At 49.6% G+C, this 18,936-nt stretch overlaps 1 protein-coding gene across 2 annotated transcripts in view; it reads right to left on the minus strand.

The window, feature by feature from the left end:
- PPIE (peptidylprolyl isomerase E) overlaps positions 1-18,936 on the minus strand; it is a 201,852-nt gene that overhangs the window by 116,721 nt on the left and 66,195 nt on the right. For both annotated transcript variants that reach the window (XM_078680768.1, XM_078680769.1), the window contains exon 5: positions 2,479-2,560. In XM_078680768.1, coding sequence (XP_078536894.1) covers positions 2,479-2,560 — 82 coding nt within the window. The remainder of the gene's footprint in view (positions 1-2,478; positions 2,561-18,936) is intronic.

Consider the following 18,936-nt stretch of genomic DNA (forward strand, 5'->3'; position numbering starts at 1 on the left):
AGCGATATTTAAACTGGGTGGTGAGCTCCACTCTTTACAAAAGTACACCAGTGATCAACAGTGCCATCTGCTGGCAAGTGGTTAAACATTTATGTGGGGTGGTGTCACATTTCTACCACCAGCCTTGATTACCAAATTAGTATTACAAAGCCGGTGTTAGAATAGCGCTCACTATCTAAATGTAGGCCAGTGTTCAGCCTTGGGGGCCAGGATATGGGAGGAGAGAGGTGGGGTGTGAAGAGTGGGTTACATAGGATTCCTTCTGCTCTTTGGGTAGCAACCCACAGAGGTGAGGTGAGCATACCAAAGTTCTCCTCTGTTGGGCGGACACATTTTTTGGAAAGGAATCCACAGGCATAAGAATTCGCGAATGGGTTGACTGTGGTGTACCGGCCTCTTGGAATATTTTATGCCTCCCTAAACAGAGAGGATTTCATTTTGTAATCTATCTCTACCTTTGAGGTTCTGACCAGGAGTAAACTTGACTGCCAAACAAGCGAGCAATGGCATTTAGGTAAGAGCACCTTGATTTGGGACACGGTTTGAGCAGGAGAGTTGGGTTACGAGACCAATTGTATCCATGTGAATCTATGTTAATCCATGTGACTAAGAACACCAGGTTTCAGTCCTGTGCTATCCCTTCACAAATAAGTTTCAGATGTGCTAGTCCAATTGATTCAGTTAAACGGAACCAATGCTACAGGATCTGGAATTCATGAGGTTGTTAAAGGAATGTCGAGGACTGGAAATGGTGTCCCAGATGGCATGGAATCATTTAGTAACATAATGTATGCCTGGCCCTCCCTGAAGCAAGAAATATACCTGCTATTTATCCTCTGATCATATTTTGATTTTAACTCTTTGTTGTGAACTTTCCAACCATATTTTGTTTGCCTAACCAGGCCTACTAGATTGACCACTTCTCTCTGCCACTTATGTCCAATCAGCCTAGGCGTTTCTTTCTGTGGCTCTGCTGTTTCTGACACAGGATTGGATGGCTGGTTGCTCAAATGAAATCTGTGCACCTCTCCTTTCCCTAGTACAGTACCAGCGTTATTCCAGCTACCTTTCACTCCGATACAATGCATACTGCATACATCAATACTAAATCTACCCCTTACCCACCCTCAGTGCGTACCCTACTTAGTGGTTTACACAAGAGTTAACATTGCTAATGAACAGATTTTTTTTTCATTTATAGTGGAACGCAGTGCTATAAAATGAGTGATTTCATTTTTTCCTACTTTTGAAAAAAAATAATACGTATTTTAAACTTTCCTTTTCGCTTGGGCGAGATTAAATGAGCATAGTATGGGAAAATAGTAAACACAAAGCAACATATATTGCATGGTAATGCAAGCGGCTTCCACCCTAGCCAGCTAAAGAAGAGACTCGTGACAGGGAAATTTCGCACAATGACACGGAATTTCACCAAAATGCCCTATTTTTCGCGACAGAGTGATACGTTTAGAGCTAACATTTTACCAAAATCAAGTAATTTTATTTATGTAGCGCTTAACACTGTGGCTGAACTCGATGTAAAATGCAAAATAGTTAGAATTGTGAAAATGTTTTCAAATGTAAAGTTTTCGTAAAGAAGAACACGTAAAACCACACATTACATAAAGGAAAACAGAAGAAAAGAAAACAAGCTGGCTCCGTGGAGCCGACGGAGGGAAGGAAACTGTAATGTCGGGCACAACAGCTGGGCTGGTAGAGGAATGGAATGTCCGTGTTCTTGAAGGGGAGGGAGGGAAAGTGAAAGTGCGCGCTGTGCCGCCGGTTCCTCAGCTGAAGGGGGACATGAGGTGGCACGCGCGGACAGGAGATGTGCACACGTGTGGAGTGCACATCTCCTGTCCGCGCGTGGCACCTCCTGTCTCCCTTCGCGCACCAAAGCCACAGCAATAGAGTCTTCGCTAGCGAAGCAGCTGTGCTGCATTCGTAGCGAGACCTAATGTCAACTCCCATGTCCTGTAAAGCTCTCAGTATAATCACATTCCTCCCCCTTCATCTGCTACAATGCCTTGTTTCTCTCACTTACATCCAGTACCTAAAGTCACGCCAACCCCTACCTCCCAATCCCAAACCAATGCCCACCATTTTAGAGCTTCTATTTATTTTACATATTCTCTCTAAATATTTTGGTTCTTCAATCATTAGAGAATCCCATCTTTGTTACAGACTTCCCTAAACTGCCTTCAATATCAACGCCCCCTTCCCATTTATCTGTGGCCGATATTGTGGAGTAGTTAACCTAATCTTGCTCATCAAGCTGCTGTTTTCAAAGACTCCCTTGACTTTACTTTTTAGCATCAGATGAGATACACTTCTCAAGGCTTCTACCACCACATACAGCTCTCAGCATCTTGGATACAGACAGCGTGTAAACACATGTTGCAACAAAGTCCATCCCCACATCTCACAAGAGTCTTTGCGGACCCATTCAATACCCCGACCCTGCTCAAAATCACTCACCTGCTCTGGATGATCCCTCTTTAATCCTCATCGGCTTGGCCATGTTGACACGGATTGTCCTCCCAAACAGCTCAGACTCATTCTGTCAACAAGCACCAAGAGGGCATTGAGAAAGAAAGAGAATGAATGTCGAAGGGTTCAATGCACAGTTCTCAATATGGTTCTATATGTCATAAGAAAATTCTAGTGAAATTTGTGAGAACAGCAGATAAATGTCTAGAAATAGATATGTAAATGACACTAAAGAGGAACAAGCCCTGGAAAATTCCTCACATAAAAAATTAAATGGACATACTAACCTGCTGACCAATATTTGGAGGTGGTTCTGAGATCAATATGCATAGCCGTCTCACAAACAAACTTAATGGAGAGAGTAAAATATATTCGTCAGCAGGAACACATTGCATCTAGTGGTTCTACCTTAAGATTAAAAGGTGGAGGGGGCGCGGAGCTGGCTCGGAAGCGCGTCGGCCGCCTGAGCCCGGTGCTCCGCCGAGTCACCGAGTGATTCAGCAATTTCCTGCGGCATGGGTGTTCTGGTGCCCCCCCAGATTGACACAGACGCGTCTGGAGAGGCGCGGCACCCTTCATTGGTGCTTGTCCAGGATTTTGCTGTCTGCGGTGAGTGAAATTGGCAGGGCGAGCGCCCGCAACAGCTGGGCCGCTGATCTCCGGCCTATATTGTGGATTGGAGCCAGGTTGCGTCGTGCGACGTGCGGCAGCGCCAGGCATTGGCGGCAGCGGTAGGCGGAAAGCTGCCGACTCGCGTCCAGAGGGGGCACGGATTGCCCAGACGATGGCTGGAGAGGCGCCCTGAAGAACGCGGCTGCAATGTGGGGTAGACCGGAGGTTTGTGGAGCGCTCCGGGGGAGTTGCGGAGGCTGTGGAGCACGGAGGGACCTTGCCATGTGTTAATTTCGGTGGCGTTATTGGAGCGCGACCGAGAGGTGGGGAGGCTGTTGATGCTGCAGCTGGCGGCCTCCTCCAGCTTGCTACATACCCAGACGTAGTGGGCAGGGGCTCATTCCTAGGACCCCCATTTGAACTGTTGCAGTGGAAGAGTTCTGTAGCACATGCAAGGCAAGTGGTGCTATTGAAGTGGAACGCTGGGCGGGGGCACTCCAGCTGCCACTGGGGCATTGGCTCCTATTGGGTCAGGCAGTGAATTGAGAGGTCTGGCTTGGAGGAGAGGCTGGTAGTAGTGCCACCCCCCACCCCCCCCGGGGAGCGGCTTGCTAGGACGACTGTGGCTGGACTTGATCTTGACCATGTGGTGCGGAGTACGTTAAAGCGCGGCCTGATTGGTAATCTTCTGAATGCTGCCGGAACACAAGTGCGGCTCAGCAAGATTGTTGCCCCCCCAGTACACTTCGGGGTTTTGGCTGTCAGAGTGTCCAGCTGCCCATGGCGCCCTGACAACAACTCGGGACACCACTGTGGGTTAACTCTGCACTCCTAAGAGTGAGAGACAAAGCGTTGTAAGTGGAGATAGGAGAGAGCTTGCCTGAACAACTCAGTTTTGGATCTTAATCTATCATCGGACTGGGGACTGAGAGAGTCGGTGGGTGGTCGGTGGGAGAGGACACTCCTAGCGAATATGGGTAAGAGAGACAAGACCCAAACGAAGCTGGCCTTTGACCAGAAGCGATCTAAATCACAAGATCGTGCTTCGGATGGGGGCGCCAAAGGGTCAGCACCAGCACGAGAGGACAACGACGAGGACATACATACCATCCTAAGCTCTACGGAGAAGCAACTCTGGGCACGAAAATGGACGCGCTAACGTATAGAATGGATAGAATGGTAGAGCCCATAGATAAGCATGCTGAAAGGCTGGACATGTCAAAGGCGCTTAACGGAGGTTGAGGAGGCACACACCACACTCGATGCGGAACATAAACAACTGGGAAAGGTCATGCGTGTCCTGCAGGACAAGACTGAAGACATTGAAGCGCGTTCCCGGCGTTGCAACCTGCGCCTAGTTGGCCCTCCGGAGACAACGGTCACAGGGAACATGGAACAGTTCGTTGAGAAGTTGCTGGTGGCGCTACTGGGAGACTGTGTCTTTTCGCCAATGTTTGTTGTGGATAGAGCACACAGGGCTCTGGGGCCACGGCCTCCGCCAGGTGCTGCCCCGCGTCTGATAATAGCGAAGTTACTCAACTATCGGGATCGCGATGCGGCCCTCCGGGTTGCCAGAGAGAAGAAAACTTTGCGATATGAGGGGTCGGAACGGTCCCTATATCCTGACTTCACTGCTCGAGTGAAGGAGCCTCGCAGGCACTTTGTACCGCTCAAGAGGCAGCGCCGGGAAATGGGTGTGGACTACGCCATGCTGTACCCTGCAAAACTACGAGTAAATAGACAAGGGAAATCGCATATTTTCACAGACCCTAAGGTTTTGCAGCAAGCCATCAAAAGCTGGATGAAAGAACAGAAGGGTGTCCCGGAACGGCAGCAGCTGGAGGAGTCGGAGGGGGCTACATTGGAAGAGCAGGACTGAGCAGTTTACGTGGTAGCTATAGGGGTAATGGGGGGTACCGGGTATTGCGTATTGGGGTGGCTCTTTAACATGGATATGCAATATTATTTTGCAGGTCTCGGAGTGGTCTCGTTCAAGTGGGTGTACTGCTGAGCTTATCCTGGTTTGGGTGGGGGGGTTTAGAGGATGGGTACTTGTTGCTGTGTCATATATGGAAATGCCTTATAACAATGGTGCACATAAAGTGCGGTTTGGATCGGAGACATTGTGACCTCCCCCCCTCCTATCTTCAGAGACTAGGCTGTGCCTTTGGGCTTGCGGGGTGATAACGGGACCTGCTCTACCTATTGTGTGATGTAAGAAGATTACAGGTCTATGCTGCAAATCTGTGTGCGATGACTCACTGGGGCCTGGACTGGCCTTATTTGCTGTTGGTGTGAGTAGTTGTTAGGCGCGTGGGGCTACCTCCGCTCACGTGTGCCTGGCACGGTTACTGTAATCCTCCTTCAGGTGGTTATAGGTTGTTGGGGAATGGGGAGAAGGGGTCAGGGGATTGTTTTTCATGCGGCCATGTTGGGGGAGGTCTACTTTGGGGGGTGGAGGCAGGAGGGAGAGGGTGGTTCTTTAAGGTGGGTTATTGCGCAGGTTGGCTGTTCTTTAAGCGGAGGATGCATTGCATGATGGTACACAAATATACTTGTCTTACACTATGCACTGGTTCTGCAGCTCATGACACGTGAAGGGCAGGGGACTGGGGAGCGGATGGGGACATGAGGGTGTTGTCATGGAACGTCAGGGGACTCAACGATCATCGTAAACTCCGAAAGGTTCTGAATTACCTTAATAGGCAGAATGTCGATTTGGCTTTCCTACAAGAGACGCACTTGTCGCCAACGAGCTGCATACTTAGGTCCAGAGGGCTGGAGGGCAATATCAACTCTGCGGGGTTCACTACACATGCTAGGGGGGTGCTGATTTGCGTTAATCCCAGGTCGTCTCTTACCCTTACACTACTACGAGGGGATCCAGGTGGTAGATATGTAATATCTAAGTGTAGGGGTTTATTCGCCACTGCTGTTGGTCTTGGAACCCCCTAGAAAGTGTTTGCCTCTGTTCACGTGGCGGTTCTCTCCATACTCTTTGCTAGATCCAGTATTTAAGGAGGAGTTAGCGGACGCCATTGAAATCTTCTTTGACACTAATGATGGCTCGGTAGATAGTTTTCAGACTTTCTGGGAAACGTTTAAAGTGTATATCCGGGGCGTTGCAATGGCTAAGCATTCGGGTGTTCTTAGGGCTATTCGTAGGACTCTGGCTGAAATCGAAGGTAAACTTAAACACCTAGAGAGACAGCGGCTGGCTGGGGGCGATGAGACTATAGATAGGGATATTAAGGTATTGCTGGAGGAGCATCACGCTGCGGCTGATAGAGAAGTGAAACACCTCAGCAAGTATGCCACGGCACGCTCATACGGCGAGGGGGAAAGGCCGGGATCAGTTCCGGCTCTTCTGATGAAGGCTCGGCATGGTAGGACTCAGATAACGGAAATTAAGGCGGAGAGCGGTATACTGTTGACTGAGGAGGCGGAGGTGGCTGAACGCTTCTGACAGTATTATGCTGATCTGTACATGTCTACGTCTGCTGGGACGGAAGAGCAGATGGCGGAATATCTGGAGCATATACGACTCCCTTTTATCCCGGACTCGCACAGGGTGCTCCTTACCAGATAGAGAGGGACGAGATTATTGAGGCTTTCGGTGGTATGAAGACTAGTAGCGCCCCTGGCACGGATGGCTTGATAGTGGCATTCTACAAAACGTTTTTGAAACAACTACTTCCTCACCTTGTGGCCTTGTTTGAGGACATGTGTGTAACGGGCACCGCGCCTCCATCTATGAGAGAGGCCCTGCTGCTTGCCATTCCTAAACCGGGTAAGGCATTAGATGAATGTAGCTCGTTTCGCCCGCTCTCCCTCCTTAATGTGGACACGAAAATATTCGCCAAAGTATTGGCTACCAGACTTGCCCTGATGTCTCAGATCCTAGTTGCTCCGGAGCAGGCGAGATTCATGCCATCCAGAAACTTAACTTATAATATTCGCACTGTGTTTGGCACAATGCAACATGTTCGCTAGGAAAATAAGGTGGTAGCTGTTTTTCTAGCGATGGAAAAGGCATTCGATTCGGTGGAGTGGGCGTTTCTAAGGCAGGTGCTGACTAGAATGGGGCTTGGGGTGGTATTTTTGCAGTTGCTTGGAATCTTATATTACATGCCAATGGCTCGTGTTCGAATTGGTGACCTAGTTACTGGCCCCTTTAATATCACTAGAGCACCAGGGAGGGCTGCCCTCTGTCTCCGCTGCTTTATGCTTTGGTGGCAGAACCTCTGGCTTGTGCCTTGCGGGAATATCATGAGAATGAGGGTATTGGCTTTCCTACCTATAAAATAGTAGTATCGACATATGCTGATGACCCGCTCCTATATGTGAGAGACCCAGAGAATAACTTAACCTCGGTTATTAGGGAGGTTGTGCGCTTTGGGGCGCTTTCGGGGCTTAAGGTGAATTGGGAGAAGTCGCTGGTGTTTCCCCTTACGCCATCCACGACTGAATTCGCAATGGAATATCCGTTGCAATGGACTGAGGACTCAGTGCGATACCTGGGCATTAGATTACATACTGATGCAGACATCGTATTCAGAGAAAATTATGGCGTGGCCATCTCCCGATTGGAAGATGATGTTGAGCTGTGGAGCCACCTTCCTTTGTCCTTAATGGGGCGTATCTCCATTATGAAGAGGGTTGTCCTACCTAGATTCCTATTCTTATTCACGAACATTTCTTTGGTGCTCCCGCGCTCTTTTTTTCTTCGGCTTAGGCAATCCATGTTAAAACTGGCTTGGGCGGGTTAACAAGCTAGAGTACAATGGGGAGTGCTTACGCTTCCGTTCCACCTGGGAGGTCTGGGTGCTCCGGACTTCGAACTGTATTACAGGGCGGCACAGGCTGCCCACTTACATGCCTGGATACATGGTGGGGCTGACGTTCCATTTCTTCGGATGGAGAGGCTTTTTGCTGATCCTATCCCTCTGCCGGCAATAATTATGGAACCGGTGGATCGCAGGACTGGCATAGTTGACTCCCTGAACACTGTTAGGCATGCTTGTCACTGGCTTCTACAGAATCAGGCAGGTGCTTTATTGTACTCTCCCGCCATGCCGATTGAGTGGATGAGATGGCTGGAACCATGTACAGAAAAGGGGGTTATACTAGCACTGCACGACCTGAACTTGGTTGTTGCTGGGGACCTCTTCCATGAGGGGACGGCTTGCACCCCTGATCAAGTGACTGCGGTAGCGGAAAGTGCTACACTCCTTAATAGATTCCAATTACACAGGGTGAGGAGGGCTCTCCGGGCATTGCTGGGTGAAGGTATGGAAGAACCTCCAGAGGTATTTGAATTAACACACGTCATCAAGAGTGCGTCTCCACGAAAAATGATTACTGCTATTTATAAGACAGCGATGTCACACAGGGCGCATAAGTACACTACGGCTAGGCTTGCGTGGCAGCGGGATTTGAATGTTCTGTTGGAAGAAGATAAGTGGTTATACTGTTGTACGAATATGAGAAAAATATCATTACATGGTAGGCACAGGTTGGTCCATTTTAAATATCTTCATAGGACGTATTACACCCCTGAAAGGCTCTGTCGATATGGTTTGCGGGAGGATGATAAGTGTGAGAGATGCCATGCCTCTTCTGCAGATTTTTTCCACCTGGCATGGCTGTGTCCGGGAGTTTATCACTTTTGGGAAGGTATCTTTAAAGAGCTGGGACGGGTGGTTGAGATGGAACTTACTCCAGACCCATTGATGGCCCTGCAAGGGTATACTAAGGTGCTACCAAAAGCAGTCCGCAGATTGGTTGATATGGGGCTACTTAAGGCCAAAAGAAGGGTAGCTCTATGCTGGATGAGGGGGCCCGTCCCGACGCTGCGGCAGTGGTCTAGTGACATGCTATACTGTGCCACACAATCTGAGACCTATAGCGAATTGCTGCCGCCTAGGAGCCGACCGAAAATTTTTGGGGGACTATACACTGAGTATGTGCAGGGTGCAGGGAAGGAGAGTGGTGAAGAGACAACGAATGTGCATGGTGCTGGTGTTGCGAGTGTCAATGAGCCTGCGGGAATAGGTTGAGGATTGGACAGGATTCCATTGACTCTGATGTGGGGGGGCGCTCATGTTTGGGGTATTGCTGGCAGTGTTGGTGCCCGAGCCGGCATTTCCTGTATGGGAAATATGGGGTAGGATGCTTGTTTACAAAACTAGGCCTGTGGAAGGCTTCCACGAACACAACTGGACGGCTTTCCAACCAATCTCTCTCTTCATCTTACCCCCTCACAGGAAAATTGTAATAAGCTTAATGACTTTTTCTGCGAAAAAATTGATACCATCTATGCCTCCTTTCCAAATCACCGAACCGAAATCTATGAACAGGATGTACCAACCGTTGCACACACCAGCTGCCTTGGTTTCGGCCCGTTTTCAGAAGAGGAGGTAGAAAAGGTCATGCTTGAGGTCAAGTCGGGTTCCCCACTTGACCCTTGTCCACATCACATTTTTTCCCAGTTAACTCCTGTAATATGTCCAGCAGTTACTAGAGTACTCAATCTCTCCCTTAGTTCTGCTGATTTTCCTGATTCATGGAAACAGGCCCTAGTCACCCCTTTAGTAAAGAAGGCTGGAGCAGACGTAAACAATCCGGCCAATTACAGACCAATATCCCAGCTACCTTACTTATCAAAGGTTCTGGAGAAGTTGGTCAACAGAAGTCTGTCCACATTTCTGGAAGCAAATGGCCTGCTGGATGATTCACAGACAGGGTTCCGGACAAACAACTGCACCGAAACTACACTCTTAGCGGTGACAGACTGTATCAGAACCAAGGTAGATCAGGGTAGAACAGTCGCACTGATACTTCTTGATCTATCAGCGGCTTTTGATACTGTACCCCACAATCAACTGTTGAACATCCTGGCAGAGAAAGGAATACTGGGCAAAGCATTGGGATGGCTACAATCGTTCCTAGCGGATCGAACCCAATCAGTACGTCTGGGTGACTACACATCCCCTCCACGATTCATAAAATACGGAGTTCCCCAGGGGGCGTCGTTGAGCCCAACTTTGTTTAATGTATTCGTCTCCTCGCTGGCAACCATTGGCAAAAAGTGGGGCGTAGAAATGTGCTCTTATGCTGATGACACTCAGCTGATGGTCACCATTGATGGAAATGATGACTCCAAAACTAGACTCACGAACTGTTTGACCGAATTGGCAACTTGGATGCAGGACCACTGTCTTAGATTAAACGCCGACAAATCCGAAATCTTACTGTTCGGCAGAGGCACACAGGCCTGGGACAACAGCTGGTGGCCAAGTGACTTGGGTTTGCCTCCCAACCCCACTGCCAAAGCAAAAAACTTAGGTATTACACTGGATAGGGATTTATCCATGAAATCCCATGTTTCTATAACTTGTGGAAGGAGCTTTGGACTTTTGAAGTTGCTTAGACGTGTCTTCCCCTGGGTGCCAACGGACTGCAGGAAAACCTTAGTCCAAGCACTACTGATGAGTAGGCTGGACTACGGTAACTCTCTGTTTGTAGGAATGGCGGATTATCTCTTTTCTAAATTACAGCTGGTTCAGAATGCCGCTGCCAAAGCCATCTGCAATAAAAGAAAATATGATTCAGCTAAAAGCTGCATTCGTGAGCTTCATTGGCTCCCAATGCGGCAACGAGCCATCTTTAAGCTGTTGTGCATTTCTCATAAGGTACTCCACGGCACAGGCCCCACCATCCTACACGACAGGGTCAGATTTCATAAACCCTCCAGACACCTACGATCTATGACGTTAGGAAGAGCAGTCATCACCCGAGCTCGTACTGTCAGGATGGGAGAGCGGGCCTTCTCTCACATTGCGGCAACAAAGTGGAACGAGCTACCCCTTAAAATTAGAACAGATGACTGCTTTGTCTCATTTAAGAAGCAATTGAAAACATTCCTCTTTCCCAGGCCAGATCAATAATTTTCAATCAGAGCTGATGTCAAATCACTTGCAACTTCTTCAGCGCCGTGATGTCCTTTCAGGATGAATGTTAGCGCTTTACAAATAAATAAATACAAATACAAAATACAAAAATATGAGACCTATGGGTTCCTAACGACGCATCCAATATTGTTATGTTTTTTCATGCGTTATCGTTTCTCGCCGCCTGCCCAGGTTGGGATGTTGGCATAATGGCTGTGTAAGAAATGCAACAATTGTATTCAATGTAATATGTACAGTTTTGCAGAGTGTACTGTACCATGCTATGTAAATAACTCTTTAATATAATCCTTTCTTGTAAAAAACAAAACATAACACAAAAAAAACTAGGGGTTGAGAAATGTGTGAATTTTGCTTTTGTATAATATGGACATTTTCAGGTAAACAATGTGAAAGTGAAATGCAAATCTGTTATTTAGCATTGCATTTTACAGCGAAATGTGCCATTTCACCAATTTGAAGGTGCATGTAATGCTAAACAGAAAACATATTGTTTAAAACACAAATGGTGTGACCAACAGCTGCTTTCATTATGGCTGCTTGTGTCGTTCCCACGCTCCCGTGTTAAAATTCTGTAGCATCAGTGACGTAATTATAAAGTGGTGTGACTGCATCATTTCTGGGATTTTGCGTAACAAACATAACTTGAAATTACACAAATTACACCAGCTTAAGGGGGCGCTAGGTGGCGCACTGGTGAATGGACGCCTGCATGTGAGGCTCCCACGACCTAGCGTTATAAATCCTGCATTTATCCTTTAATCGGCTACCGAGTGGGCTGAAACTGCTCCCATCAGCTCGGGGGATTCCCCGACGGCTCCGGTTCGAGTTTGAAGGATATTGCTACTACCCATCGGTCGTGAGGAGCTCCTCTATCTCCAGCAGTGTCTACTGTCGGAAGAGGCGGCGCGGCTGGACAGCCTGGTGGATAACGCGAGACCGAGGAGTCAGGGCTCGCGACTGGGCCGTAAGTGGCGCGAAAAGCTATTCCCGACCGAGTGAAGACGAACGGTGGGCACGGCCTCTGACCTCCAGGCGTATAAGTGATATATGCCACGACGATTGCTGTGGGAACGACCCCCTACGAGATCTTACTCCCATGTGCATTCTTCACCGGAGGTGCCGGACTGCTACTAGGGAACGCATAGAGCGCTGACGGAGCCTTGAGGAGTACTTGCTGCCTGCCGAGGCTGCCACCGGAGCGGGACTGCTGCCATATGCGGTGAGACCTGGGGATCGACTTCACGCCTGGGTTGAAGCGAGTGGAGGAGTGAGGCTGGGCGCGCTCTACATCGGTGCGCTCTACATCGCGCTGTCCCGTGAAGCGGTGGGAACTGCGGTGTGCTGTGTGGCAGGCTAGGGGGCTCCCTGGGTGAAATTCGTGCGCAGCGTCTGCTGGATGCGGGGGCCACCTGACGGAGACCCATATCGAGCACCTCGCTGGGACTCAGAGCTGGACCCTCAATACCCCACTGCTTACACGTCTATACCGCCACATAACATTTGAGGAGGACTGAGCGGTGCATTGGTTAGACTGTACGAAGCAGGCAGCGCTATAGCCTGGACCACGTGATAGAGAACTAGGATAACATCGGGCAGCTCTGCCCACGGATATCCCTCGCTGCGCTGTTCTGGAATACGTGCAGGCTTGAGTCAGTCTCGCAAAGTGGTGGGGTCTACTGATTGCTGCCGTTACCCCCTGAATTTAAATATATACAGCTGCCTGTGAGTGTCCTGTCTAGATTGGTTGCATTTCGCACGATACTGGAGCTGCGGACCAGCGTGCGCAGGAGGCGGGGCTCTGCAGTCCCCCACAGATACTTTCATCAAGTCGAAACCGAGAGCTCCTGGCACATGGTGACCTGGGATACAGTTGTGCATATGGTCAACGAGCTCTCTGCAGCCAGGAACTGATACAGAAGATTGCCATAACTACCCATAAGTGATCTACACTGGTTTTGGTCTCTAGATCTGGCTGCTTGACAGAGGGGACATTGCGATCTATCTAGCCTGTATAACCGGGATTGCCGGGAAGTACGTTGACACTTGAGGTACCGCAGAACGTGACGCATTGCCCTGACCTGTGGCGAAGATGGGCAGGCCAGACGCAAGACAACCGAAAATCACGTTTGATGCCGGCAAAAAAACAACTCGAACAAGCCTGGAGCAACAACAACAGCTAGCGGGTCCACGGATGGTCCGGCGTCCGCTTCCCCGGATCTCCAGGAAATCCTCCGAGAAATGCGCCAGGGGTTTGCGACCATCGCGGACAAAGTAGACAGGATGTCATCTCGGATGGATGCCGTTGTACACAAATTAGATGTCCACGAGGGGAGGCTGAAGGAGGCGGAACAGCGGGTCTCGGATGTGGAGGATACCTCGACGCAACACACGACGCAACTCACCAGGATGGAAAATCTGCTACGCACTATAGCGGCCAAGAATGAGGATTTGGAGGCGAGAAGTCGGTGTAATAACATACGCATAGTGGGTGTTCCGGAGTCCACAAATGTGGGAAGAATGGAGGAGTACGTGGAGAAACTCCTGCTAGCAGCTGTCGGCCCGGAAGCCTTTTCATCCCAGTTTATAGTGGAGAGAGCGCATAGATCCTTGGGACCGGTACCAAAACCGAGCACGACTCCAAGACCTATCATTGACCGCTTGCTGAACTATAGGGATCGGGATACTGCCTTGCGAGCGGCCCGGAACGCCAAAATACTCTCATTTGACGGCAACAACTTCACCATCTATCCTGATTTCACGCCTATGGTACAGGAGGAACGTCGCAAATTTCTGGATGTCAAGACCAAACTTCGCAATCTTCAAGTGGATTATGCATTGCTGTATCCAGCTCGCCTGCAGGTCACATGTCAGGGGCGACAGAGGTTCTTCACGAAACCGCAACAGGTGGAAGAATTCATCAAGCATTATAAACGTGCAGCACACCCAAGGGGGGATGAAGACAACGATCCGGACCAACGGCGAGACGGTATGGAAGATGATGAACATTGATACCCCGGACACTGAGAATCTCTTGCCGTGATGAGTCCTATTTGTGAGTACTGCTCTATGGTCGATACTGCAAATGTAATTATAAATGTTCAATCCCCCTTCCTCCTTCAGTTAAGATGGGATGGGATGGGATGTTCTGGCCCTAGGGAGGCTGATGTAGATCCGGTACGCTGGGTACCCCCTTCTCTCCAACTGGCTGGGTGGGTTCCATCGTATGGAGCTGGTGGAGTGAAGGGGTGATTGTGTTGCCACCTGGAATGCTACCCGACGGGTATTACCCACACAGTTCCTATTGGGATAGGGTATGTTTTTACCCTAGTTTTCTGAGGGCGTTGGGGCGGGGTGGGTGGTGAAACTGGCAAGTTGGGGGTGCTTCAGTGGGAGGATGGGAGGGAATGGGAGTGTGAATGGGAGTTGAATGAGTTGATTGAGTGCGATGTACACGAGCAAGCAGTGAAGTCTACTGACCTACCTGGGAGGGCACTGGACTATACCCTTCTGCGTGGTGTCATGTTCGGAGAGATCTGCAGGCGGGTTAAGCTATGCAAAAGATTATCGGACAATGATTGTCAGACTGGGACGTGATGCTACAATTGCTGATGAATAGACTGATTTACAGGCTAGTCACTGATAATGTCGATGGGCGCAGGGGATGTTAACAAATTTACTTTTCTGTCATGGAATGTGCGGGGACTTAAAGATGCACGTAAATGCAGGCAGCTGATGGCGTACTGGGATAGACTTCAGGTACATGTGGTTATGCTGCAGGAAACTCATATCCCCCCGCATACCATGTCCGCTTTCTGTAGCAGATGGGCAGGGGTGCGGGTTTTTTCGAATTATTCCTCATATGCCAGGGGTACGGCTATCCTTCTACATCGTGCCCTCCCCACACTCCCCTTTACACTGCAAGGCCAACGTGTAGATAAGGAGGGAAGATATGTGGTGTTGTGGTGTTGTGGGGGAGGTTGGGTGGGGAAATGATCACCATTGCCAACTGTTATGCACCTAATATTGATGACCCAGATTTTTTTGCTGCGCTCTTGGGAATTGTGATAGATATTGGATCGACCCATCTCGTCTGGGGAGGAGACTTCAATGTGGCCTTAGTCCCAGGGATGGATAGAGCGGATGCTGGCACGACATGCCATCCTAGAGCGCGGGATGCTCTCAGGGGAATGGTGGATGAGGGTGGGTTAGTCGATGGCTGGAGACATATTCATCCGAACCTGCTGGATGGTACACACTACACCTCATACACCGGTACATGGGCTAGAATTGATTATATCTTTGTGTCACGGAATCTAGCACCACATATACTTGATGCGCAGCACCTGCCCAGAACCCATTCCGATCACTGCCCGGTCTCGCCGACTATAGATATGCCTGGGTATACCAAACCACGACCGCCCTGGCGGTTGCAACCTAACATTCTAGTGGATGCAGTCTTCCGAGAGGAACTCAGGGAGGATATAGCTGACTTTTTTCCCCGGAACAAAGACACTGTGGATAGTGTGGAAACAGTTTGGGAGGCCTTTAAGGTTACAGTAAGTGGGTGGTGCATAGCTAAGAGCTCAGGGGTTTTGAGGGACATACAGCGCACTCTCAGCAGGTTGGAAGGGGACTTACGGGTACTGGAAAGACGCATGGTGCAGGGGGATGTAGGGCATATACAGCGGGAGTTCAGGGCTAAATTGTCGGAATACGAGGCTGAAGCGCAAAGAGAGGTACATTTCAGAGGTAAATATTGGAAGGCTCGAGCATACAATGAAGGTGGCAGGCGCGTGACGCTAACACTATATTAGAATTAACAGCAGCTGATGGCAAGGTATGCAAGGATTCAGATAGCATACTGACCACCCTCCAGGAACATTACAGTCAACTATACACATCGCAGGCAACTGGAAGCTTTGACCTGGAGAGCTTTCTGGGGGATCTTGCGCTGTGCTGGATAAGCGACGCCCATAGACAGTTTTTGGGGGCGCGATTTGAATTGGATGAGGTACGAGATGCCATAATGTCCTTGAGCAACGGGAAGGCCCCTGGTCTCGATGGGCTTCCCGCAGAATTTTATAAGTGCTATGTGGACATCATGGCACCGGTACTACGAGAGGTGTTTGAGGATGCTTTGGAGGTGGGTGTCCTGCCGAGGTCCATGAGAGAGGTTGTAATTACATCTCTACTTAAGCCGGGTAAGGATGCCATACAGTGCGACTCATATCGTCCCTTATCGCTATTGAATTGTGACGCCAAGATTCTTGCCAAGATCCTAGCCACTAGACTCTCATTACTCATGACCCAGCTCATATTGCCTGATCAATCAGGATTTGTCCCCACAAGATCTACATCACACAACCTCCGTACTGTCTTCTCCCTGATCCAAACTGTGAGCCCTACAATACCGATAGCAGCCGTATTCCTAGATGCGTCGAAGGCTTTCGATTCTGTGGAGTGGGGATATCTGTTTACGGTATTGCGGAAAATGGGTTTCCCTCCAATCTTCATGAACTGGATACGCTTACTGTACACAGATCCAAAAGCAAGAGTGCTTGCGAATGGGCGCTTGTCAGATACCTTTGAGATAACAAGGGGTACTCGCCAGGGGTGCCCTCTATCCCCCTTGCTTTTCGCTATAGCGATAGAACCACTGGCCTGCCGCATCCGACAGCTACACAAGGATAGCGCCTTTAATTGCTTTCAGCGACAACTTTCTATATCGTTATACGCTGACGATGTCACGCTTTATGTCAAGGAACCCCGGTCTAATCTGAATGGGTTATTGCGAGAGTTTGTCTCCTTTGGTGGCCTGTCTGGAGTCTCGATTAACTGGGGTAAATCTCAGCTGTTCCCACTAACACCTGCCGTCTCTGAGTTCCCGCTAGACTATCCATTGGAGTGGTGTTCTTCGGATTTGCGCTACCTGGGGATACAAATCTCGAGAGACAAGAGGGACACACTACGAATGAATTATGGCACGGCCATAACCAAACTGGTGGACTCGGTGAATCGCTGGATTAAATTACCCCTGTCCATGGCGGCTCGAGTTTCCCTCATCAAAATGGTGGTCTTACCTCGTTTCTTGTATCTGTTTCTCAACGTGCCCTATTACCCGGGTGCCTTCTTCTTCAAGACACTGCGGTCTGAACTTATTCGACTGGTATGGGGGGGCAGGCAGGCGCGCCTTCGATGGGCGGTTATGACGCAGCCTTACAATGTAGGGGGATTTGACATCCCAGATTTTGAAGTTTATTATTTGAGCGCGCAGGCGCACTACCTGTATTATTGGATGAAACCATCCGCTTTCATGCCGCAGGTTGCGGCGGAAGACTGGATTGCGCACCCACTACCGCTGAATGGAGTGGTACATGCCCCTATATCGGCGCTGGAAATGCAGGCTAACACGGTGACATGTACCATAGATGCATGGCAAAGAATAGGGAAACGATTGCAAGCCTCGCTATTATACACGGCCAGGATGCCACTGTCATACCATCCGCAGATGGCGCTCTTCCGTGAAACGGGCTTCCGTACCATGTGTCACCGGTTACATATTCAGACGTGGGGCGATCTATTCCATGATGGTGTTTTTCGCTCTCGAGACCAGTTCTTTGGGGAACATGCACCTACTCCCTTGGAAGTGTTCTACTTTCTACGGCTGCGGGAAGGCTTAAAGGCCTTGCTGCCTGACTACCCTCGGGAACCCCCCAGTATTGCCCCGCTAACTGTTGTGATGAACAGCGTGGATGGTGCACACCTAGTTTCCACCATATATAAGTGCCTCCGGAGAGAGCTGCCAACTGTGGAGAGTACGGCTAAAGCACACTGGTCGCAGGATCTTGGCAAGGAGATCTCGGAGGAACAATGGGAGTATTGTTGTGACCTCTCAGGCACAGTGATATCTAGTTGTCGCTTTAAAATCATACATTACAAGTTACTCCATAGACTGTATTACACACCAGTCAGAAAGGTCAGGTTCAAATTAGCAGATTCAGATAGGTGCGAGCGATGTGGTCAGGGAGGGGCTGATTTCCTCCATTTGGCACGGGGATGCCCACAAGTGACGGAATACTGGACATTGGTCTGCGAGGCCATCTCCCTCATGATAGGGACTCCATTAGCCCTGGATCCGCTGTTATTCTTGCTGGTTTATACTGCACAGATAGCGAGATCTGTTCGGAAATACACTAACGTGGCGCTGTTGTTGGCAAAGAGACGACTGGCCTGTAGGTGGGGGAGGGGCCGCGCCCCCAAATTCAAAGACTGGCTACAAGATATGCTGCACTGTCAGGAGCAATATGGGATATTCTCAGAACTACTGCCTCTGGCTTCTAGACCGGCTGATATTTGGGGTCCACTGCAGACATATCTTATACAAACTGCAACACAGGGGACAGATGATACTAGGATTGATGAGGAGGGAGATGTGCCCCCCGTGGCAGGCTCGAATTAGGCACTTGTGCTATACTTCAGGAAAGGGTGGAGAGGATGGGATTCTGGTTGGCCCTTGTGGCATAGAGCTCCCAGATGTGAAGGCTGTTTTCAGACTCGTGGTCGGCGGTACTCTGGACCTATGTTGACATGGCTGCACTGCAGGGCTATACTGCACAGGTATGATAAGATGTTGTAAGGATCTGATGTGATATCCAACTGACAGCTACGTATGCTGCTAAATGTTGCCACAGGTGTGAGGGGGCACAGAAGCGCTCTGTACTAGAAAGCCCCCCTTGATCCTCCCTCCGGCTGTAGAACCGGCTACGCCTATGATTTTACTAGTCGATGACTTCTGTTCCCATAGCAACCAAGTACTGAGGAGTCGGCCTGATATGCGCCCTGTTACGAATGGGCCAAATAT

Source organism: Lissotriton helveticus, chromosome 3_1 (assembly GCF_964261635.1).
Source record: "Lissotriton helveticus chromosome 3_1, aLisHel1.1, whole genome shotgun sequence".
Lineage (NCBI taxonomy): Eukaryota > Metazoa > Chordata > Amphibia > Caudata > Salamandridae > Lissotriton > Lissotriton helveticus.